The sequence below is a fragment of the Amblyraja radiata genome, chromosome 23, assembly GCF_010909765.2.
Source record: "Amblyraja radiata isolate CabotCenter1 chromosome 23, sAmbRad1.1.pri, whole genome shotgun sequence".
Classification (NCBI taxonomy): Eukaryota; Metazoa; Chordata; class Chondrichthyes; order Rajiformes; family Rajidae; genus Amblyraja; species Amblyraja radiata.
The window spans coordinates 32,450,467-32,475,156 of NC_045978.1; the positions used below are offsets into that span (position 1 = coordinate 32,450,467).

Here is a 24,690-nt window from a genome sequence, read left to right on the forward strand (position 1 = left end):
GGGTGTTTGGCAGAAGCCCATTTCATCAATGTTTTATTGCCTTTGACAACACTCTAGCATAAAGTTATTTATGTTTGAATACAATACAATAAAACTTTATTCATCCCCGGAGAGAAATTGGTTTGCCAACAGTCACAACACACAAGGTACACGAAAACATGAAATTAAAATTAAAATTAAAGTGAGAAGAAAAGACAAACGACTGTTGGCTGTGCTGGTGCTTCCATCCAAGACCAATAGACAATAGGTGCAGGAGTAGGCCATTCGGCCCTTCAAGCCAGCACCGCCATTCAATGTGATCATGGCTGATCATCCACAATCAGTACCACGTTCCTGCCTTCTCCCCATATACCCTGACTCCGCTATCTTTAAGAGCCCTATCTAGTTCTCTCTTGAAAGTATCCAGAGAACCGGCCTCCACCACCCTCTGAGGCAGAGAATTCCACAGACTCACAACTGTGTGAAAAAGTGATTTCTCATCTCCGTTCTAAATGGCTTATCCCTTATTCTTAAACTGACCCCTGGTTCTGGACTCCCCTAACATCGGGAATATGTTTCCTGCCATCTAGCGTGTCCAAACCCTTAATAATCTTATGTTTCAATAAGATCCCCTCATCCTTCTAAACTCCAGAGTATAGAAGCCCAGCTGCTCCATTCTCTCAGCATATGACAGTCCCACCATCCTGGGAATTAACCTTGTAAACCTACGCTGCACTGCCTCAATAGCAAGAATATCCTTCCTCAAATTAGGGGGCCAAAACTGCACACAATACTCCAGGTGTGGCCTCACTAGGACCCTATACAACTGCAGAAGGATCTCTTTGCTCCTATTGTGATGAAGGCCAACATGCCATTCGCTTTCTTCACTTCCTGCTGTACCAGCATGCTTACTTCCATTGACTGATGAACAAGGACCCCCACATCCCGTTGTACTTTCCCTTTTCCCAACTTGACACCATTTAGATAATAGTCTGCCGTCCTGATTTTGCTACCAAAGTGGATAACATCACATTTACCACATTAAACTGCACCTGCCATGCATCTGCCCACTCACCCTATCTGTCCAAGTCACCCTGCATTCTCATAGCATCCTCCTCGCAGGTCACACTGCCACCCAGCTTTGTGTCATCTGCAAATTTCTAATGTTACTTTGAATCCATTCATCTAAATCATTGATGTATATTGTAAATAGCTGCGGTCTCAGCACCGAGCCTTGCGGTACCCCACTAGTCACTGCCTGCCATTTTGAAAGGGACCTGTTAATCCCTACTCTTTGTTTCCAGCCTGCCAACCAATTTTCTATCCATGTCAGCACTCGAAAACCATGTGCCCTAATTTTGCCCACTAATGTGGGACCTTATCAAATGCTTTCTGAAAGTCCAGGTACACTACATCCACTGGCTCTCCCTTGTCCATTTTCCTAGTTACATCCTCAAAAAATTCCAGAGGATTAGTCAAGCAAGATTTCCCCTTCGTAAATCCATGCTGACTCGGACCGATCCTGTTACTGCTATCCAAATGTGCCGCTATTTCATCTTTTATAATTGACTCCAGCATCTTCCCCACCACCGATGTCAGGCTAACTGGTCTATAATTCCCATGTTTTCTTGCTCCCGCCTTTCTTAAAAAGTGGGATAACATTAGCTACCCTCCAATTCACAGGATCTGATCCTGAATCTATAGACATTGGAAAATGATCAACAATGCGTCCACGATTTCTAGAGCCACTTCCTTAAGTACCCTGGGTTGCAGACCATCAGGCCCTGGGGATTTATCAGACTTCAGTCCCATATATTTACCCAACACCATTTCCTGCCTAATGTGGATTTCCTTCAGTTCCTCCATCACCCCAGATCCTCTAGCCACTAGTACATCAGGAAGATTGTTAGTGCCCTCCTTAGTGAAGATGGATCCAAAGTACCTGTTCAACTCATCTGCCATTTCCTTGTTCCCCGTAACCTTTTTCAGTCTTCAAGGGTCCAACTTTGGTCTTAACTAATTTTTCCTCTTCACATACCTAAAGAAGCTTTTACTATCCTCCTTTATATTCTTTGCTAGCTTATCTTCGTACCTCATCTTTTCTTCCCATATTGCCTTTTTAGTTATCTTCGGTTGCTCTTTAAACATTACCCAATCCTCTTGCTTCCCGCTCATCTTTGCTACGTTGTACTTCTTCTCTTTCACTTTCATACTGTCCCTGACGTCCCTTGTCAGCCACGGTCGCCCCTTACAACCCTTGGAATCTTTCTTCCTCTTTGGAATGAACTGATCCTGCACCTTCTGTATTATTCCCAGAAATACCTGCCATTTTTGTTCCACTGTCATCCCTACTAGGGTATCTTTCCAGTCAACTTTGGCCAGCTCCTCCCTCATGGCTCCATAGTCCCCTTTATTCAACTGTTACACTGACACTTCGGATTTACCCTTCTCCCCCTCCAATTGTAGGTTAAACCTGACCATATTATGGTCACCATCTCCTAATGGCTCCTTAGCCTCAAGTTCCTTTATCAAATTCGGTTCATTACACAACACTAAATTCAGAATTGCCTTCTCCCTGGTAGGCTCCAATACAAGCTGCTCTAAGAATCCATCACGGAGGCACTCCACAAACTCCCTTTCTTGGGTCCAGTACCAACCTGATTTTCCCAGTCTACATGCATGTTGAAATCTCCCATTACAACCGTAGCATTACCTTTACTACATGACAATTTTAATCCTGCACCCTATATCCAGGCTACTATTTGGGGGCCTGTTGACAAGTCCCATTAGGGTATTTTTACCCTTACAAATCCTTAGTTCTATCCATACTGGCTCCACATCTGTTTCAATGTCACCCATTGCAAGGGACTGAATTTCATTCCTCACCAACAGAGCTACCCCATCCCCTCTGCCCACCTGTCTGTCATTTCGATTGGAGGTATACCCTTGAATATTCAGTTCCCAGCCCTGGCCCTCTTGCAGCCATGTCTCTGTAATTCCCACAACATCATACTTGCCAATTTCTAACTGAGCCTCAAGCTCGTCCACTTTATTTCTTATACTCCGCGCATTCATATACAACACTTTGACCTCGGTATTCACCTCCCCTCTCGCAATTGGCCCTGACCTTACTCTCTTATCCCTTCTCAAAATTTCCTTCCCATTATTTCGGGAGTCTTCTGTGACTTTTCCTGTACTCACTTCCCCTTCAACTCCATCTTTATACTCCCAATTTGTCAAACCCTCCCCCCCACTATTAGTTTCAACCGCTGGCGGAAGGGGCATCAGTCAACTAATTCAGCACAGAAAACTCTGGTTATACTCGGCAGCGCTTGAGGAAACAATGTCTCCAGCCTATGATCTCTTCATAGTATGATAAAATGTTAACAATATGGTAACTGTTCCTTTTTTTCTTGACTAACTAAGTGAGGAATTTCTACTTCAGGTTTCCAACATTGTTATTAACCTTTCCCAGCACCTACATCCCTCCCTATCTTTGGAACCCCCGCTGGTCCCTCCACCACTCCCCATCTTCGTAACCTCCTCTGGCTCCTAACCCCATTTCCATCTTTGTAACCCCTTCCAACATCTACACCATTCCTTAACTATATAACCCATCTATCCCCTACATCAGTGGTTCTTAACCTGGGGGTTGGGACATCCATGGGGAGTCGTTTGGGCTTTACCGAGGGCCATGAAGGGGTCATAAATAACATACCCATTTGTTGAGCCCATTTTTAGGAACCTAACCAAGGTACATACCACATACAGAATTTTGTTCACATATGCGCGTACGTATGCCAAAAAGGTTAAGAACCACTGCCCTACAACAATCTCTCTCCTCCTCTAATCCCGCTTCTATGAACTGGGATAGGCACATCAGCCTCTGGGCAGCCCAAAGTGGTGAGCTGCCCATTCTCTCCACTCACTGACTGCTGACTTAGACAGAGTTCCTGAAGCTGCCTCCTGAGAAGTGAGGACTTCTTGTTGAATTGCAAGACTCAGCTACACAAATAGCCAGCCAATGAAGCCACACCCTAAGATCTACTGGCTGACATGCAAACATTGATAACTATGTTGACCATGTCAGACATGCAAACACTGATTACTATTAGAAATTTAAAAAAAATCTTCCAATGATTTAAAATAATTACCAAATACTATTAAGCACACTTTAACCCCATCATTTAGAAATATGCAAACTTAGGGTAGGTTATCCCTGCGAGTTGTGTTCCGTGCTGGAATGAATGGAGTTGCCTGACCTTCACCTGGTCTAAGTCTGCAAAGCTTCACAGCAGAGTTCACTAGGCAGCTGCATTCCCCATGAACTCCCAGGTCAGTGTACAGTTGGTGAAATGCGGCACAGATCTTTCAAGTTTGGGACTTCTGCATTTCTGAGACGAGAGGCTCTGAGGATTCAGGTCGTCAATCTGGGCCTCGGTGCAAACAGACCAGGGAAATACAGAGTTCACCATTACCATGACACGTCTTGTCTCAATGCTCTGCTTCATCTCTAACAATGCTCCTACAGTAGTGAAGCTGATCTACAGAAATCATGGAGCGGCCAGCTGCGACGTTGAACTTACATCTCGCCGAGATCACCAGTGTGCGGAGCTCCGTCTGGCGTGGTCTGTTGGCTTGGAAGCCGCAGGCTCCGGTGGGAAGGCGGCCGTTCCTGGCACCCCAAGCCGCTGGGGGTTCTCCCGACGCCGGAGTACCATCACCCGGCGAGAACATCGGGCGCCGTGGCGGCGACTGTGGAGGCCTCAATATGCCCGACTTTGGGTGGACAAGAGGATGGGGACTGGACTTTGTGCCTTCCCCCACAGTGGGAATCACTGTGGGGGGATGTTTTTATGTTTTGGTGTTGAATTTCTTCATGAATACTGTGTTGTATTTTTATTAGTGTGCTGCAAGGACATCAGAATTTCCCCTGAATAAGGGGATTAATAAAGTCTATCAATCAATCAATCAATCAAGTAGCCTGCAGGATGTTTGCTGAGCTGCAGTGTGAACATGATGCTTGTATTGTATATGCCAAGACTGCTAAGTGCCAAGCCATCATTGACTCACTTAGTGAAACATTCATTGGATGGACCATACTCAACATCAACGAGACCTGGATCTTCTTCAAACCTGCTCTGAAGCAACACGTTGATCTCCAACAATGAACAATGACTCCCTGGAGAATATAAACCACTTCTCTCATGGAGAAACCACCTACTGGCAAAGGAAGATTCTGCTTTCTTCAATGGGCCAAGGTGGACTTTGATCAATTGGGTGAAGTACATTTGAAGATTAACATCTCAAACCTGGCTCAAATCTTCAATTGGATAACAGTGACCCCTACCGGGTTCAGATCTGCCCACAGCAGGAATCTCAGGACATTGGAAAGATAGCATTAATGCCCTTAAAATCCTTAACTAACCAGAAGAATAAGTGAACCAATATCAGGTCGTCTTCAAACTAAACCAATGCAGCAGTTAGCTCCCCTGAGTAACCATACAGTTTGCATCCCCAACATCCGGCTCCCTATTGTGAGCTGACATAGGAAGAGGTTACCCAGCTGAGAGGAGGAAAAGATTCAAGGATGTGCTCAAAGACTCCTTGAGAAAAAAATCTCCACAGACTCTTAGGAATCCCTAATCCATGACCATCAATGGAGGAGGAGCATACGAGATGATATCGAGAACCTCGGGTCCATGCATCAAAAGCACACAGAAGCCTGATACAAATGGTGAAAGGAGTGGTCCACCTAACAAATTACTCACCCATCCACCCATCTGACACTACCATACTCCATCTATGAAAGGGATTGCTGGTCCCACACTGGCCTCCCTCATCTCCGAAGCCATGGATGGAAAAGTGATTGGCAGACAGGAAAGTATTGATTGGCAGAAGAGTAGGGATTAACAGCTCCCTTTCAGAATGGCAGGCAATGACTATTGGGGTACCACAAGGCTCGGTGTTGGGACCGCAGCTATTTACAATATACATCAATGATTTAAATGAAGGGATTCAAAGTAACATTAGCAAATTTGCAGATGACACAAAGCTGGATGGCAGTGTAAACTGTGAGGAGGATGCTATGAGAATGCAGGGTGACTTGGACAGGTTGGATGAGTGGGCAGATGCAGTTTAATGTGGATAGATGTGAGGTTATCCACTTTGCTAGCAAAACCAGGAAGGGAGATTATTATCTAAATGGTGTCAAGTTGGGAAAAGGGGAAGTACAACAGGATCTGGGGGACCCTTGTCCATCAGTCAATGAAAGTAAGCATGCAGGTACAGCAGGCAGTGAATAAAAGGAAAGGCCGTCATAACAAGAGATAGAAGCAAAGAAGTCCTTCTGCAGTTGTATAGGACCCTAGTGAGACCACATCTGGAGTATTGTGTGCAGTTTTGGTCCCCCAATTTGAGGAAGGACATTCTTGCTATTGAGGCAGTGCAGCATAGGTTTAAGGGCCTGTCCCACTTTCACGATCTAATTCACAACCTTTCTTACTTGTGGACATTTTTCATCAGGCTAGAAAATACACCCCGACCTACTTGATGCCACGAGTACCTACGACTAGAATCACGGCCTGCTACGACCTACCTACGACCTCGTGACGACCATGCTGAGAGTATGAGTCAAGGGCAAACTCGGCAGAGGTCGTGAATTAGGTCGTGAAAGTGGGACATGCCCTTTATAAGGTTAATTCCTGGGATGGCGGGACTGTCATATGCTAAGAGAATGGAGCAGCTGGGCTTGTATAGTCTGGAGTTTAGAAGGATGAGAGGGGATCTTATTGAAACACAAGATTATTAAGGGTTTGGACACGCTACAGGCAGGAAACAGTTTAAGAATAAGGGGTAAGCCATTTAGAACTGAGACGAGGAAACACTTTTTCACACATAGAGTTGTGAGTCTGTGGAATTCTCTGCCTCGGAGGCCGATTCTCTGGATACTTTCAAGAGAGAGCTAGATAGGGCTCTTAAAGATAGCTGTGTCAGGGGATATGGGGAGAAGGCAGGAACGGGGTACTGATTGGGGATGATCAGCCATGATCACATTGAATGGCGGTGCTGGCTCGAATGGCCGACTCCTGCACCTATTATCTATTGCCATGAAAATAGAATGGAATTAAGTAATTCTTGATCCTGAAGTACTACCAAGATTAAAGAATAACTTCAGAACGAAAATTCTCCTCATACAGAGTACGGTCAACACATTGGTACGAATGGCAATAGAAACACCTTTATTCTTGCAAGAAATATTGGAAATCTAAACGATATATACGATGTATCTGAAACTCAGTGCTAACTGCAAATCAGGTTGCATTCCATGTCATGCGACATACACGGGGATGCTTCCTACAGGTGGAAAAAGGGTCATCAGTGGACAAGAGCAAGCATCAAATGTAGGAGCATGAGCAGCAGCTGGTCTCACTGCAGTCTGCCCACAAGGCTGAGTGGTTACCCCTCAGCTCAAAGAAGTGCAGGCAGCAAGGGTAACAACCGGACAGATAAGAACAGACAAGTATTTCTGGAGCCCCTATTAATATCCCACTGAGTAATCTGTATGCTATTAAAAGCACTGGTGGAGGGGTTTATCTGGTGGATGTAGCAAGCCTTGTGTCTCTCTCTCTCTCTCTCTCTGAAATTTGACCGTGTGGATGCATATCATGAAGAAGACTGACACCTGTACAGCCCCAGGATGGAGAAAAATAAAATAGACAAAATATTCCGGTTATCTGAGTTTGCATGGGGGGGCAATTTAAGTCGTGCCATTTGACAGAATTGATTTAAAGATAAATGTACAAACCCACCGACTCCCATGGCTATCTGGACTACACTTCTTCCCACCCTGCTTCTTGTAAGGACTCTATCCCCTACTCCCAATTAATCCGTCTACGCCCCTTCTGCACCCAGGATGAGGTATTTCAAACCAGGGCATCGGAGATATTCTTTAGGGAACATGGATTCTCTTCTTCGACTATAGATGAGGCTCTCACCAGGGTCTCCTCTATATCTCTCACTCCCCACTCGTAACACGGACAGAGTCCCCCTTGTCCTCACCTTCCACCCCACCAACCGTCACATAGATAATCCTACGACATTTTCGCCACCTCCAACGGGATCCCACCACTGGCTACATCTTCCCATCTCCTCCCCTTTCGGCTTTCTGCAAAGACCGCTCCCTCCGCAACTCCCACCCAAGCCACCCCCTCCCTGGTACTTTCCCTTGCCATCACAGGAAATGCTACACTTATCGCTTTACCTCCCCCCTAGACTCCATCCAAGGACCCAAGCAGTCTTTCCAGGTTCACCTGCGCCTCCTCCAACCTCATCTATTGCATCCGCTGCTCTACATCGATGAGACCAAGCGTAGGCTTGGCGATCGCTTCATCCAACACCTCCGCTCATTTCACACTAACCAACCTGATCTCCCGGTGGCCCAGCACTTCAACTCCCCCTCCCTTTCTGAATCCGACACTTTAGTCCTGGACCTCCTCCATGGCCAGACTGAGTCCCACCGCAAATTGGAGGAGGAGCACATCATATTTTGCTCGGGCAGTTTACACCCCAGCGGTATGAACATTAACCTCCTATTTCAGGTAGTCCTTGCTTTCTCCCTCCTTCCCCTCCCCTTCCCAGCTCTCCCACAGCCTACTGTCTCCGCCTCTTCCTTTCTTCTTCCCGCCCCCTCCAACTCCACATCAGTCTGAAGAAGGGTCTCAACCCGAAACGTCACCTAGGAGGACATCACGAGTTGAAGGAAGCTCGAGCAACGCATCAGCATATGGTGCATATCTCGTGTGAAGATAACTAGCTAATCTGTTTTAATTGTCGAGGGATACATTTTAACTGGATTCTGGTAGAATGCCTTGGGTTGTCTTCCAGCAATTCAATACCCCTTCAGTACAGGTGGGCATAGTTTTTAATAACATTTGAGCTGGCAAATCTGTTGCCCAAATATACATATGTTTACACCTTTCATGATATCCACAAACAAAACTGCTGAATATGATATGAATCATGGATGCTCATGGAGAAGTCTTGGCAGAATATACAGTGCATGTTACACAAAGTTGCAGTGGATTGTTGACAAAAATGCTGGAGAAATTCAGCGGGTGAGGCAGCATCTATGGAGCGAAGGAAATAGGTAACGTTTCGGGCCGAAATCCTTCTTCAGACCCTTTTCGTTGCCTATTTCCTTCGCTCCATAGATGCTGCCTCACTCGCTGAGTTTCTCCAGCATTTTTGTCAACCTAAAGATAAACTGGAGTATTTTGCAGCAGAGCTGTAAGCATAATAGAAGACATTGCTTACAATCTATCGCCTAATGCAGTAAATTGAACTGACCTGCAGTGCTGGTGCTTGATGAAGCACTTGCCAACTTGTCAACGGTACTTTTTTTCTCTTCCTGTTTCTGGTTTGATGGTCCTGAGATTTCTGTGAAATAAAAAAGAAATTCATACGATCCATACCTGCTCAAGCTCCCATATTTGCTACATTCCTGCCCTTATCCACCTGTGGAAAGTATCCTGGAGTTTGTACATGGCACAGCTTGTAACTTTCACAGGTTGAGTTGGCCTGACTTTAAAAGATTAATTCATTTATAAGTTCATAAGTTCCAGGAGCAGAATTAGGCCATTTGTCCCATAAAGTTTACTCCATCATTTAAACTTTTCCCCTCAACCCCAAATCTGTAATAAAGGAGTTCATAACAAAACATGAACCATTGACCCAACAACTAACCAAGCAGCATATTTGCCAACCAGTTCCTTTGCTCGATAAACTCTCCAATCCACTCTTCTGTAGAGAGGAAATGTAGCAGTTTGCTCTATCACTATATCTGGTTGATCACTCTCCTAAGCATTATTATCATTTCTACATTAATGTATCTTTGGAAGACTGCACTGCATTAGCCATTAATGCTTTAAGTAGACTCTGACATACCAGGTCCAGGCCCATTCTGCAACTCTCAAAATGCACCCCACACACATCTGGCAACAACTCTTCACAAAAAGTTGCACAAGTCGTCGTCGTCGTGGCTATCCCTCGAGGTCGAGGATGATGGTCTACGTTCTGTTGTTTTTATGGACTCTCAGGTGGCTTGTGAGTCCAGTCCTGGCTTTGAAAGTTCTTCGACATTCAGGACAGGTAATTCCAGACGGCAGATCGGGCTTTGGTTGTTGCTGCCACTCTTTCTGTTTTCTTCTCTTTTCTTCTAATTCTGCGCATCTCTTGGCTTCGAACGTCGCTGTTCCTTCTTTTATGATAGTTCGCCAGAGTTTCCTGTCCTTGGCATTGGTTTCCCAATTGTTGATGTCGATTTCACATTTCTTCATGCTGGCTTTTAAGGCGTCTTTGAATCTCTTCTTTTGTCCGCCTCTTTTACATTTGCCTTCTTTAAGCTGGGAGTAGAAGGTTTGTTTTGGTAGATGCTCGTCCTCCATCCGAACAACATGACCGACCCATCTTAGTTGTTTCTTGAAGACGAAGGCTTTGATTCTAAATGTTTTCGCTTCATTCAGCACGCTGACATTGGTTCTTCTGTCTTCCCAACTGATATTTAAGCTGTTAATATTAAAATACATCGTTGATGGAACATTTCAAGTGTTGTTAGATGACATCAGCATGTCGTTGAGGTTTCTGATGCATACAAGAGCGTTGAAATCACCACTGCCTTGTACACTAACATTTTGGTGTCTGTTCGGATGTCACGATTTTGAAAGACCCTCGTTCCAAAAGCTGTTCCAGCACACTTAAGACGATGATGGATCTCGTCATCAAGGTCGACATTGGAGGAGAGGCAACTTCCAAGGTACGGAAAGCAATCCACATTTTTCAGGGTTGTTTCACCAAGTTGAATTGACGGTTCTGTCCGATTTGTCTCAGTTGGTGACGATTGGTAGAACCCGAGTCTTCTTGGTGTTGATGGTAAATCCAAGTTTTGTGTATGCACTGTTGAAGGCAGTCAGGATTTTCTGAGAGAGCTGCAACACAGTTGTCGTCTGCGTATTGGAACTCGATGAGGGAGCTCATAGATCTCTTAGTTTTGGACTTGACGGGCAAGATGGAAAAATCTGCCATCTGTTCTGTAGACGATTTCGATTCCTGGGGGTAGGTCGTCCTTGATGATGTGGATGGTTGTCGCAATGAAGATGGTGAACAGTGTTGGGGCAATCACGCATCCCTGTTTCACTCCTGATCTGACTTGAAACGGCTCACAGTTGCTGTTGCTGACCATGAATGTTGCAAGCATGTCATCGTGGAGGAATCTCAGGATTCAAATGTACTTTTCATGACATCCAAAGGTGGATAGGACCGTGCATGATGCAAGCTGATTTGTATTATAACTGACAAAAGCTATGCATTTTGTGGAAAAACTGGGATTTGTGAAATTATTCACTTCAGGAATCACTGACCTTTGACAGCACCTTTGACAAGTCCAGGTTTTGAAACAGTTCCAGTTGCCTTGGACTTCCTCGATTTCTGGAAGAAAAAGAAAGCGATATGTAAAAAATGCAAATAATATGTGGAAACCAAGAACTGCAGATACTGGTTTACAAAACAAAAGACACAAAGCACTGAATGGAGTAACTCAGTGGGTCAAGCGACATCTATGGAGAACATGGATAGGTGTTTTGGCTTGGGACCCTTCGTCAGACTGATTGTAAGGGAGGTGGGGGGGGGGGGGGGGGGGGGGGGAGCTGGAAGAGTGGAGGGGCAGGACAAAGCTTGGCAAGTAGTAGGTGGATCAGGTGAGGGGGAGGATTTGATGGGCAGATGCTGGGACAAAGCCGGAGATGAAAAAACAGAAAGTACAAGGACTGAAGAGTTGCAACTTGTGAAGCTTGAAGAAGAAATGTAGGTTGAATGGGAGGGGGAGGGGAGAAATGTCCAAGGCCATGTGTGGCACAGGTGATAAAGGGGAGGAAATGTAAATGGCGAGGGGAAGGTTTGTAGGTACCTAAAATTGGAAAAATTCAATGTTCATATCGTTGGGCTGTAAGGTACCCAAGATGAATATGTGGTGCTGTTCCTCTAGTTTGCATGTGACCTTACTCTGACAATGGAGGTGGCCCAGAACAGAAAGGTCAGTATGGGAATGAGGAGTGGCCCAGAACAGAAATGGTTAGCAACAGGGAAATCCAGTAGGCCTTGGCAGACCGAGCCAAATATTCAGCAAACAGTTGCCACGTCTACACTTGGTCTCGCCGATGTACAGGAAGCCAGATTGGAAACACCGAATGCAGTAGATAAAGTAAGAGAGGCTGCATGTGAACCTCTGTCTCACCTGGAAGGACAGGAGAGAGGAGGTATAGGGTTACATCTCTTGCAATTTCTGGGGAAAGTATGAGGAGTGGTGGTTTGGCTGGGAAGGAAAGAGTGAACCAAGGAGTTGTGGAGGAGTATAAGGGTTAATACTATAATAGACATTTTGTGCTGAATATGCTATTATACTAAGGGCAGGCTTTTGCAGGTTGGCCTTCATGGTGCCAAGCACCTGCAGAGAAGAGGTTGTTTTTCAGGACTAGACACTCCAGTGTTCTGAGCTAAATCCTGTGCTGCCTCCTTATCACACAGTGGTGCCTCCTTTATCATATTAGCTGTTCAACTCACTAACACAATGTGCAACTCCTGATTAACTCCCTAACACAATTAAAGGAACCTTATCATGTCTTTGTAAAGACAGGCTTTTTTTTATGTTACAGTGGAATATTACTGAATGTGCTTTAGCTGCTTTAAGTGGTATAAATATTGCCTGTACTTCTGTGTATTCCTTCAGAGAGCAGTAGCAGGTGACTGAGTGAGCCACGATACACTCGGGTCTCTGTGTCTTCTCCCACCATGGTGATTAAGTAAAAAGCTTCTAACTGAGACTTGTGTTCTTTGAATTATTTGACAGTTAAGGTTAGGAGACTATCACAGGAGAGGCAGAAAGAGGTGGGGATTGGAAATTGTGACGTGGTCGGATCACATATCCCCACCCCCATCCTTTTCCCAGTAGGAAAATGGAAATGTAGAGTATTATTTAAATGATAATTGGTTGAGAAATGTTGATGCAAAGGGTGTCCTTGTAAAATTACTGAAAACAAAGACAGAAGCTTCAAGCAGTTAATGAGGCAAGAGGTATGTTTGCCTTCATTGCAAGGCGGTTTGAGTACAGGAGTAAGCATGTCTTGTTGCAATAATACGGGACATTGGTAAGATCGGTAAGATCCTTATCTGATAAATTATACATTTGACATCAGGCAAGGGCAGCATAGGTTCACAAGACAATTCCTGGGATACCATGACCATCATATTCACTATAGCTTGAAGAATAAGAATGGATCTCATGGAAAATATAATGTTCTATCAGGGTTATAAGTACATAAAGGAAAAAGGAGTAACCAGAGAGAGAATGGAACTCCTCAGGAACCAAAGCAGTCAATTCTGTGTGCAGCCACAGGAAATGGGCAAGTTCCTCAATAAGTATTTCTTCTCTTTTTACTGTGCAGAAAGATATGAGGACTGGGGAACTTGAGGCAGTCTAAGGATGTAGCTTGAGAGCAATCAGTATTATGGTCAGAGAGGCGCTGAGATATAGACGTAGACAAATATAGTCATAGAGTCGTAGAGTGATACAGTGTGGATGGAAACAGGCCTTTCAGCCCAACTCACCCACACCAGCCAACAATGTCCCAACTACACTCGTCCCACTTGCCTGCAGTTGGTCCATATCGCTCCAAACCTGTCCTATCCATGTACCTGTCTAATAGTTTCTTAAACAATGATTTAGTCCCAGCCTCAAGTACCTCCTCTGGCAGCTTGTTCCATACACCCACCATCCTTTGTGTGAAAAAGGAACCCCTTGGATTCCTATTAAATCTTTTCCCCTTCACCTTGAACCTATGTCCTCTGGTCCTCGATTCCCCTACTCTGGGCAAAAGACTCTCTGCATCTACCCGATCTATTCCTCTCATGATTTTGTACACCTCTATAAGATCCCCCTCATCCTCCAGCGCTCCATTGGAATAGAGACTCAACCTACTCAACCTCTCCCTATAGCTCACACCCTCTAGTCCTGGCAACATCCTCGTAAATCTTTTCTGAACCCTTTCAAGCTTGACAATATCTTTCCTATAACATGGTGCCCAGAACTGAACACAATATTGAATTGAACACTTGCATCTCCTCCAACCTCATCTACTGCATCCGCTGTTCCAGGTATCAACTTCTCTACATCGTCGAGACCAAGCGCAGGCTCGGCGATCGTTTCGCTGAACACCTCCGCTCAGTCCGCATTAACCAAACAGATCTCCCGGTGGCCCAGCACTTCAACTCCCCCTCCCATTCCCAATCTGACCTTTCTGTCCTGGGCCTTCTCCAGAGTGAGGCCCAGCACAAATTGGGAGGAACAGCACCTCATATTTCGCTTGGGTAGTTTACACCCCAGCGGTATGAATATTGACCTCTCTAACTTCAGGTAGCCCTTGCTTTCTCTCTCCATCCCCTCCCCCTTCCCAGTTCTCCCACTAGTCTTACTGTCTCCGCCTACATTCTCTGTCCTGCCCCTCCTCTGACATCAGTCTGAAGAAGGGTCTCGACCCGAAACGTGGCCAATTTCTTCTCTCCATAGATGCTGCCTCACCCGCTGAGTTACTCCAGCGTTTTGTGTCTACCTTCGATTTTACCAGCATCTGCAGTTCTTTCTTAAACAATATTCTAAATGCGGTCTCACCAACGTCTTATATAACTGCAACATGACCTCCCGACTTCTATACTCAATACTCTGACTGATGAAGGACCAAATGCCAAAAGCCTTTTCAACCACCTTATCTACCTGCGACTCGACCTTCAAGGAACCACACACCTGTACTCCTAGATCCCCCTGCTCTACAACACCACCCAAAGGCCTACCATTTGCTGTGTATGTCCTGCCCTTGTTCAACATCCCAAAATGCAACACCTCACACTTTTCTGTATTAAATTCCATCAACCATTCCCCCGCCCACCTGGCCAATCGATCCAGATCCTGCTGCAATCTTTCACAACTATCTTCACTATCTGTAAAACCATTAATTTTTTTAATCATCTCCCAGGCTTGACAATTTTATATCTGAGGATAATGTGGGAAGCTAGAGTGGAAATTGCAGATACCCTAGCTGAGTTTTACACGTCATCATTAAATACGGGTGAGGTGCTGGATGACTGGATGATCGTAAATTCTGTGCCGCTATGCAAGAAGGGCTGCAGGGAAAAGGCTGGGAACTACTAGAAAGTATTCCAAGGAGTAAGATATACATGCATTTAGATTGACAGGGGCTGATTAGGGATAGTCTGCATGGTTTTGTATGTGGAAGGTCATCTTACGAAACTGAGTTTTTTGAAGATTTGACCAAAAAGGTCTTCTTCTTGTGTATGGCGTGCACAGCCTAAAGTTGTAGGACAACTTGTTCTATTTGATTGTGCACGCCAGGTTGATTGCATTTGTCGAAACGGGGCGGACCATGTGAAGGTTGCAATCTCCCACCCCACCAAAAAGGTTGGAGGGCAGAGCTCCAGATGTCGTATATATGGATTTTAGCAAGGCATTCAACAAGGTTCCACATGGTAGATTGCTCTGGAAGTGAGATTGCATGGGATCCTAGGAGAGATATCTGAATGGATAGAAAAGTGAATCTAATACAGAGAAATGCCAGATGTCGTATTTTGGGAAGTTTAACATGGGCAGGGCCTACACAGTGTTCAAGAGAGAGTTGAATATAGCGCTCAAGGCTAACGGAATCAATAGATATGGGGAGAAAGCAGAAACGTGGTACTGATTCTGAATGATCAGCCATAATCATATTGAATGGCAGTGCTGGCTCGAAGGGCCGAATGGCCTACTCCTGCACCTACTTTCTATGTTTCTATGAATGGGAAAGCTCTGGGGAGTGTGGTAGAACAGAGGGATCCAGAAGGGCAGGTACATCGTGGCATCACAGGTAGATCGGGAGGTAAAAAAGGCCTTAGTCAGAGGATTGAGTATAGAAGTTGGGAGGTCATGTTGCAGTTATACAAGATGTTGGTGGGGCCACATTTAGAGCACTGCGTTCTATTTTGGGCACCATGTTATAGGAAAAATGTTGTCAAGCTGGAAAGGGTGCAAAGAAGATTCATGACAATGGTGCCAGTATTCAAGGGCCTGAGCTATAGGGAGAGGTCGAGCAGGTTAGGGCTTTATTCCTTGGAGCGCAAGATGATGAGGTGTAATCTTATAGTGGTGTACAAAATCATGAGAGGAATAGATCGGGTAAACACAGAGTATTTTTCCCCAGAGTAGGGGAATCAAAAAACAGAGGACATAATTTTAAGGTGGGGGGGGGGGGGGTGGGGAGGGAGATAGATTTAATAGGAACCTGATGGGCAACTTCTTTAATATATAATAAGGGTGGTGGGTGTATGGAACGAGCTGCCGGAGGATGTAGTTTAGACAGGTACTATTGCAACATTTAAGAAGCGTTTAGACTTGTACAACTACAGGATAGGTTTAGAAGGATATGGGCCGAATGCAGGCAGGTGGGACTACTGTCAGTGCCGGCCTTAAGCCGATTGGACCGATTGCTCCCAATTGGGCCTCGCGCCAGAGTAATCTACTCTTGGCTCAGGTAGGTCTACCCCGGGTGGAGGGGGGAGAGAGGGGTGGAGAGAGAGTAGAGGAGTAGAGGGGTGGAGGGGGAAGAAAGGGGTAGACGGGGAGGGGGAATGGAGAAGGGGAAGGGGGAGGTGGGTCGTTCGCTCACGGCAGCGCTCCTGCCCCTCCAGTCCCCGTGCTTCACGCACACAACCTCGGCTCCCCCCCACTCTCTCCCCGGGGAGACGCGGTGAACAATATACGGAAGGCCGGGGGTTGGAGCAACGTTTGCAAACATCGTCCTCAGCTCACACCCGTCCGCCCGGTCGCTGTCATCCGCTCCTGCCGCCGGCCCTCTCCCTCCCTTCTCTCCTTCCCTCCCTCCTTCCTCTCTTTTCCCTTCTCTCATTCACTCCATCCCTTCTTTCTCTCCTCCCCTCCCTCCTTTCTCTACTTCCCTCCCTCCCTTCTGTCCTTCCTCCCTTGTCTCCCTCCCTTCTCTCCTTCCCTCCCACACACACACATCACGCGCAGACAACTAACACACATCACGCACAGACAACTAACACAGACAACTAAGTTAGGATGGGGTAGAAGCCCAAAGTGTAGGATGGGCTGAAGCCCAAAATTTAATGCCTGGACTGTTTTTTCACCAAGGGTTATTGGTTTTCCAGGATCTATTTAATTAAATTACTTTTTTTTTCCATTTCAGTCACTAAAACAAGTGGTATTGTAACTATGTTCTTTTCAGAGGTGATCTACACATTTTGTTTGTTACTTGTAGGCTTACGTGTATGCAATTTTATATTAAAACTAGACTAAGTGGGACCCGTTGGGTCCCTTGTTCACACGGGAGGGCTGGTCCCCCGACGCAATATTCCATCTCTCCACCAATTCCCGTAATGGTGGCCAGTGGGGGGGCTTTCTGGAGCGCTGGTATGGGTTCTTGGGGTGGCAGCTCATTCCCTCAAGCCTGATGTGCTGGCAGCTCACTCATGGCTGGTGGGCTGGCAGTTGACTCATGGCTATTCCTTGAAATTCCATTTCAAGCAGGGTGCAAAGCCACCAAATTCAAATCCATTTTCCTACCATTTCAAGCAGGGTGCAAGGCCAGCACATTCAAGTGCAGTTTCTTACCACTTCAAGCAGGTTGCAAGGCCACCAAATTCAAGTGCAGTTTCCTACCAGTTCAAGCAGGATGCAAGGCCACCGAATTCAAGTGCAGTTTCCTAGCACTTCAAGCAGGTTGCAAGGCCACCGAATTCAAGTGCAGTTTCCAGCCACTTCAAGCAGGATGCAAGGCCATTGAATACAAGTGCAGTTTCATACCACTTCAAGCAGGATGCAAGGCCACCAAATTCAAGTGCAGTTTCATACCACTTTCAGCAGGGTACAAGGCCACCAAATTCAGTGCAGTTTCATACCACTTCAAGCAGGGTGCAAGGCCACCAAATTCAAATGCAGCTTCATACGATTTCATGCAGGGTACAATGCCACCACATTCAAATGCAGTTTCATACCATTTCATACAGGGTGAAACCACCATAAAACCACACAAAACACCAAACTCACAGTTCAGTAGACATTCAGTGTGTTCAGTTGATTCACAGCTCAGACAGCGTCGTGACCTCTCCCTCCCCCATCATGCAGAGACTGAGCCACACCCACACTTCTGGGTTTTATAACCATTCCCCCTCCCACTGGAAAAGGTGTGGCCTTCATGGCGTGATTGACAGGAGAGAGATTCTCAACATTTTTTAAACACTAATAACACTTTTATTTTTCATTGATGGGAAGAATCCACTGCACCTGCTGTGCGGAGGGGGACTGAGTAAGATGGCCAAACATCACAGCCGTAAGTGGTAGCGTTCTATCTAAAATCAATATACAGTGCAAACAGGAAGTTACCCAAAGCACCCAAACCACCATTTGCAGTCGTTCCTTTTAACTTCAAGCCAAAGCACCCAAATCACCATTTGCAGTAGTGCCTTTTAACTTCAAGCCAAAGCACCCAAACCACCATTTGCAGGAGTGCCTTTTAACTTCAAGCCAAAACCCAAACCACCATTTGCAGGAGTGCCTTTTTACTTCAACCCAACCCCCCAAAACAACCATTTGCAGGCAGGGCCTTTTTACTTCAAACCAACCATATTTTCATTTTCAAACCACATTAAGGGGACTCACAGTTGAGTAGACATGTGTTCAGTGTTATTCAGAGCTCAGAGACGTGACCCTCTGGCTTCAAAGCACCCAAACTGCAGAGACTGAGTGAGGCATACCACTTCCTGGTTTTATAGTCCCTCCCTCTCCCTCCAGCAGGGGCAGCAGAGAGAATGGTGAATTAAAAAAAAAACATTAATATCTCTCTGATTTGTCATCGATGGGAAAGATCCTCTGGTCCCGGAAGGCGGACGTGGGCTCCGAGCGAGGTGACCAAAAATGACGGCCGTAGGTGGCGGCGTTCTCTCGGAAATCGCGCCACAGTGGGCCAAATGCGGTCAAGATCAGACTTTTAGTAATATAGATGTAGCTTAGATCTGTTTGGTCCATTAAGTCGCATCCACTTTTTAAACGCACATTTTGATTATTTTCCATTCTACCATAGAGATATAAAGTCTATAATAGACTTTAATTATATTTCTCTGAATCTACAGACCTTGGCTGGGAACCTGGGGCTCACCAAAATTGTTCCCAATTGGGCCCCGCACCTCCTAAGGCCGGCCCTGACTACTGTAGATGCAGCATATTGGTCAGAGTGGGCATGTTGAGCCAAAGGGCCCGTTTCTACACTGTTGGATTCCATGAATTTGGCCAGACAGACTGTTTACGGAGAGGATGTTTCCTTCAGCAGGGGTGTCTAGCATGATGTATCGACATTTCAGAAGACTGGACGCGGCATTTAAGAATAGAACATGCACGTGCCGTGAGTAATTACTCAGGGTAGGCAGTCAGTCGGCTCTTTAAAAAGATTTAAACCGCGCATGCGCAGGTTGTTCTCTCTGTAAAAATAAAAAATAAAAATAATAACAGCAACAATTCAATTTTCCCAAGGCTTCCTAGTATCTTTTATTCTGAATTACTGAATGGGTGGTGGGGGGGGGGGGGTGGGGGTGAAGGGTGATGGCAGGTGGAGAGATGGTGGGGAAAACGGGAGCACAGGGACAAGTTGAATCAGTTGTCATCTAAATGAATGACAACACTTGTTCAAGGGACCAATTGGGGGGACAGTTCCTTTCACAGCATGTGGAGAGTCTGTGCCAGGGGTAAAGTTGTGGGGAGGGCAGGAGTGTTGAGAAGGAGGGGGTCGGGGATAATGCCAGTAACTCACTCACTCACCGCTGCCGCAGCTCTCCGGGCGCGAAGCCACCGCATTGTAGCCAGGGATAGAAGCAGCTCGGGGAGCTGCGAGCGGCCGCCGGGACCCGACAGCAGAACTGGCCGCCACTTCAACGCCTTCTGCCGGCCGGCTCACCTCTGGCAGTGCTCTACGTCTGAACACCTCTTACCTGCCGCTCGCTCATGTCAGCCGCTTCCTGCAAATCCTTAAATTCCCACAGCGGCAGGAGAGAGGTTTTTAGATGGAGAGCTGCCAGAGGGGAGCGGGGGCCGGCAGAAGTCGCTGAGGTGGCGGCCGGTTCCGCTGTCCATCCCGGCATCCTCGCAGCCACCCGAGCTACTTCTCTCCCCCCGGCCACAATGCGGTGGCTCCGTGCAAGGAGCGTCGCAAGTGGGTTACTGGTATGATCCAGATCCCATCCTTCACAACGCTCCTACCCTCCCCGCAACTTTACCCCGGGCCAGACTCCCCAAATGCTATGAAAGGAGCTCTCCCCCCACCCCGGGAAATACGGTATTTAAAAACATCACCAAGAAATGTACTTACCACATCATTGGTACATGAGCTCCATTCTTCTCTCTCTGTTTCCTAAGATACACTTAAAATAATGCCAATCCATATTTGAAAACCCCGCCAAGAAACTAGCGCTGCGCATGCGCAGTAGGCTGCTGCAAAGGCAGAATTTCAGCTGCCTTCAGCCCCGCTTGAAATTGACGGGCTTCCAGCAGCGCTGACTGCACGTGGGCTGCACAGACCTTCAAGGGTTACAAGCGCTGCTGATGAAAGGCACGGAGTATTATGCCTACCTAAGAGATCGATCTCTTAGATAGGCATAATTCTCCTATACTATTTATATTTAGTAATTACCATGTTATAATTTTAGTCAGGGTAGGCAGTGCCTACCTTGCCTACCCTGACGGCACGTGCCTGGAATAGAACAAGGAGAAATGTCTTCACGGGGGTGGGGAGGTGTTGGATTGCTAAAAGAATGGAGAAAGGAAAGTAGAGAAGGGAATGGCGATCAAGCTACTGAATATATTGTTTTTTTTAGACACAAGAGGCATCACAAGACAGAGACAGAGCCAGTATTGAAATAGAGGGTCAGTCATGATTGAACCAAATGATGGAGCAGAATTTAAGGGCCAAGTAGCTCCTCCGGCTCCTACTTTACGTTTCTATCCGCAGAATTTTCTTTGTTTCTCAAACAGAAATCAACATCAGCTGGTGAGAATGGAGAAGTTGAGTTCAACAAGAGACGTTAGAAAAGTTTGATATATGAAAGTATTGGTTTCAACAGGCCAAAGATGAGTACACAAACTATTGGGCAGGCAGAGAATTACATTTCATATGGGGATGTGATTAAGACTTCCACACACCCTCAGTTGCTGTCTATTGTCAGAGTACACAGCTCAAATTTGAGGCCAGGTATTTGGGGGGGGGGGGAGATTTGGGAGTAGACCTTCATGAGCATCAATTGTGAACTTGTTTGAAACTGTAAATGAATTTAACTCTGCAGTCAGAACAGAATAACTAAGAAATTGCTGCATGGCTTTTAAACAGCACGCCATTTTTAAGCACAGCCATGCTTTGCCTCAATCCCCACAAGGCTCAGTAACACTATCAGCTGTTTTTTGAACTTTAGTCATACATAGCTGATATCAAACAGAGTTGATAAGAAGAAGCAAAATGACTTTTCATTTTGGCGTCAGGCACGTACCAGAAGCAATGTTTGCTTCAAAAACAAATAGACTGCTTAATCGTGGCAGTCAGTGCCACAAACCACAACTACCCACCTTCAATTTGTTTGTTTAACCAGTCTGCACAACCAATCTCCAATGTCATCAGTAATCTACTTTTTGCCCTTTTATAACTGAGAGGATAGACAATAGACAATAGGTGCAGGAGTAGGCCATTCGGTCCTTCAAGCCAGCACCTCCATTCACTGTGATCATGCACAATCAGTACCCCATTCCTACCTTCTCCCCATATCCCTTGACTCCACTATCTTTCAGAGCTCTATCTAACTCTCTCTTGAAAGCAGTGGATACCACTGAATTGCGTGGCCAATGTAGGAGGTTCAATGAAAGAGACAAGTTCAACCATTACCCGTTGGTTTTCAGCAAAGATGATCGAGCGGAGCAAGATGCGCCACTCGGCGAAAAAAAACATAGTACGTCATGGGCGATTGTTGGCATCATTTTACTGCGCTGCCTCGATACTGTCATGGCGTCGACATCTACATCTATAGCTCACTGTTCGGTATAAATTGCTCTGATCGCCAATGTAGACGACCCTACCTGTCTTTCTTCAGGTTCCCCAATAACAAAGAAATGTGAGGAAATATAATTGTTTTCTGTCGATGTTATCCTGTCCTGAAAATGTTCTTTTCTGTTCCCCATCAACGGTCTTTGGGAAACTAGATTTGTCGGTACATTAGAAAGTTATTAGAATTTTTTTTAATAGATCTATACTTACCACAATAATAATGTCAACAATTTTTGTACTTCTGTACATTTTTGTTTTTGTTCTTGCAAGGCAGGTGTCTCCAAAATATGGCCCGCGCGGCACATCAGGCCCATCACGAGATTTTTCAAGCTCAGATTCGAGTCGGGGAGCGCGGCGGCCAGGGGCTGCTCTTAGTGTTGTTACCGGTTAGATCCCTCGAATTGTCAGAGCTGAGACATCACAGGGCCGCCGTGAAGGGTGCAATGGGGGTGGGGGGTTCGGCGGCGGTCAGAATGGGACGTGCCATCGTTCCTCTCTCCCCTCTCTCTCCCTAGTCTCTCTCCCCTTCTCCCTTCTCTCTCTCCCTCTGTCTCTGCCCTATCTGTCTGTCTCTCTCTCTCTCTCTCTCTCTCTGTGTCTCTGCCCTATCTGCCTCTCTCTTTCTCTGCCCTTTCTGCCTCTCCCTATCTGCCTCTCTCTCTGAGTGTTGGCAGCCCTGCTAGGTCCAAAAGAGGGTAGAAAGTAAATACTTTCTATGGTGTACGTAAGAAGATTTTAATAAGCTCTTCTACATTTAAGGTAAATTGACATATTTGAGGCAAAATGCAAAATGGATCTTCAATATACCGATCTCTCCCCACACCTGAAAACAATTGCACTTAGGTGATATATCATCCGTTGAATGGATTAAAGGCCGATAAATCCCCAGGGCCAATAGGCTGCATCCCAGAGTACTTAAGGAAGTAGCCCCAGAAATAGTTGATGCATTAGTGATAATTTTTCAAAACTCTTTAGATTCTGGAGTTGTTCCTGAAGATTGGAGTGTAGCTAATGTAACACCACTTTTTAAAAAGGGAGGGAGAGAAAACGGGGAATTACAGACCAGTTAGTCTAACGTCAGTAGTGGGGAAACTGCTAGAATCAGTTATTAAAGATGGGATAGCAGCACATTTGGAAAGTGGTGAAATCATTGGACAAAGTCAGCATGGATTTATGAAGGGTAAATCATGTCTGACGAATCTTATAGAATTTTTCGAGGATGTAACTAGTAGAGTGGATAAGGGAGAACTGGCAGTAAGAGAGACTGGCAGACAGGAAGCAAAGAGTAGGAGTAAACAGGTCCTTTTCACAATGGCAGGCAGTGACTAGTGGGGTACCGTAAGGCTCAGTTCTGGGACCCCAGCTATTTACGATATATATTAATGATTTGGACGAGGGAATTGAATGCAACATCTCCAATGACACGAAGCTGGGGGGCAGTGTTAGCTGTGAGGAGGATGCTAGGAGGCTGCAAGGTGACTTGGATAGGCTGGGTGAGTGGGCAAATGCATGGCAGATGCAGTATAATGTGGATAAATGTGAGGTTATCCACTTTGGTGGCAAAAACAGGAAAGTAGATTATTATCTGAATGGTGGCCGATTAGGAAAGGGGGAGATGCAACGAGACCTGGGTGTCATGGTACACCAGTCATTAAAAGTAGGCATGCAGGTGCAGCAGGCAGTGAAGAAGGCGAATGGTATGTTAGCATTCATAGCAAAAGGATTTGAGTATAGGAGCAGGGAGGTTCTACTGCAGTTGTACAGGGTCTTGGTGAGACCACACCTGGAGTATTGCGTACAGTTTTGGTCTCCTAATCTGAGGAAAGACATTCTTGCCATAGAGGGAGTACAGAGAAGGTTCACCAGACTGATTCCTGGGATGTCAGGACTTTCATATGAAGAAAGACTGGATAGACTCGGTTTGTACTCGCTAGAATTTAGAAGATTGAGGGGGGATCTTATAGAAACTTACAAAATTCTTAAGGGGTTGGACAGGCTATAATGCAGGAAGATTGTTCCCGATGTTGGGGAAGTCCAGAACAAGGGGTCACAGTTTAAGGATAAGGGGGAAATCTTTTAGGACCAAGATGAGGAAAACTTTTTTCACACAGAGAGTGGTGAATCTCTGGAATTCTCTCCCGCAGAAGGTAGTTGAGGCCAGTTCATTGGCTATATTTAAGAGGGAGTTAGATGTGGCCCTTGTGGCTAAAGGGATCAGGGGGTATGGAGAGAAGGCAGGTATAGGATACCGAGTTGGATGATCAGCCATGATCATATTGAATGGCGGTGCAGGCTCGAAGGGCCGAATGGCCTACTCCTGCACCTATTTTCTATGTTTCTATGTTTCTATTCTCCAGGTATGTGGTTATATTCAATTTTTTTCTTATTAGTTAATCCTATATGATATTTTCTGCAATTTCATATGTCAACAGCGGTTCCAGAATGCTCGTCGACAAGATCTCCAACACCAAACTCCGGTGTACTTGTCAACCAACTGCCGTCTTTGTTCTGAACA

At 45.8% G+C, this 24,690-nt stretch overlaps 1 protein-coding gene across 2 annotated transcripts in view; it reads right to left on the minus strand.

The window, feature by feature from the left end:
- The window catches only part of rtf2 (replication termination factor 2), a 69,016-nt gene that overhangs the window by 2,656 nt on the left and 41,670 nt on the right, over positions 1 to 24,690 (minus strand). The window contains exons 7-8 of one of the 2 annotated variants that reach the window (XM_033041984.1): positions 11,397 to 11,463; positions 9,328 to 9,417 (exon numbers count right to left, since the gene is read on the minus strand). In XM_033041984.1, coding sequence (XP_032897875.1) covers positions 9,328 to 9,417; positions 11,397 to 11,463 — 157 coding nt within the window. The remainder of the gene's footprint in view (positions 1 to 9,327; positions 9,418 to 11,396; positions 11,464 to 24,690) is intronic. The other variant, XM_033041985.1, reaches the window with a different exon arrangement.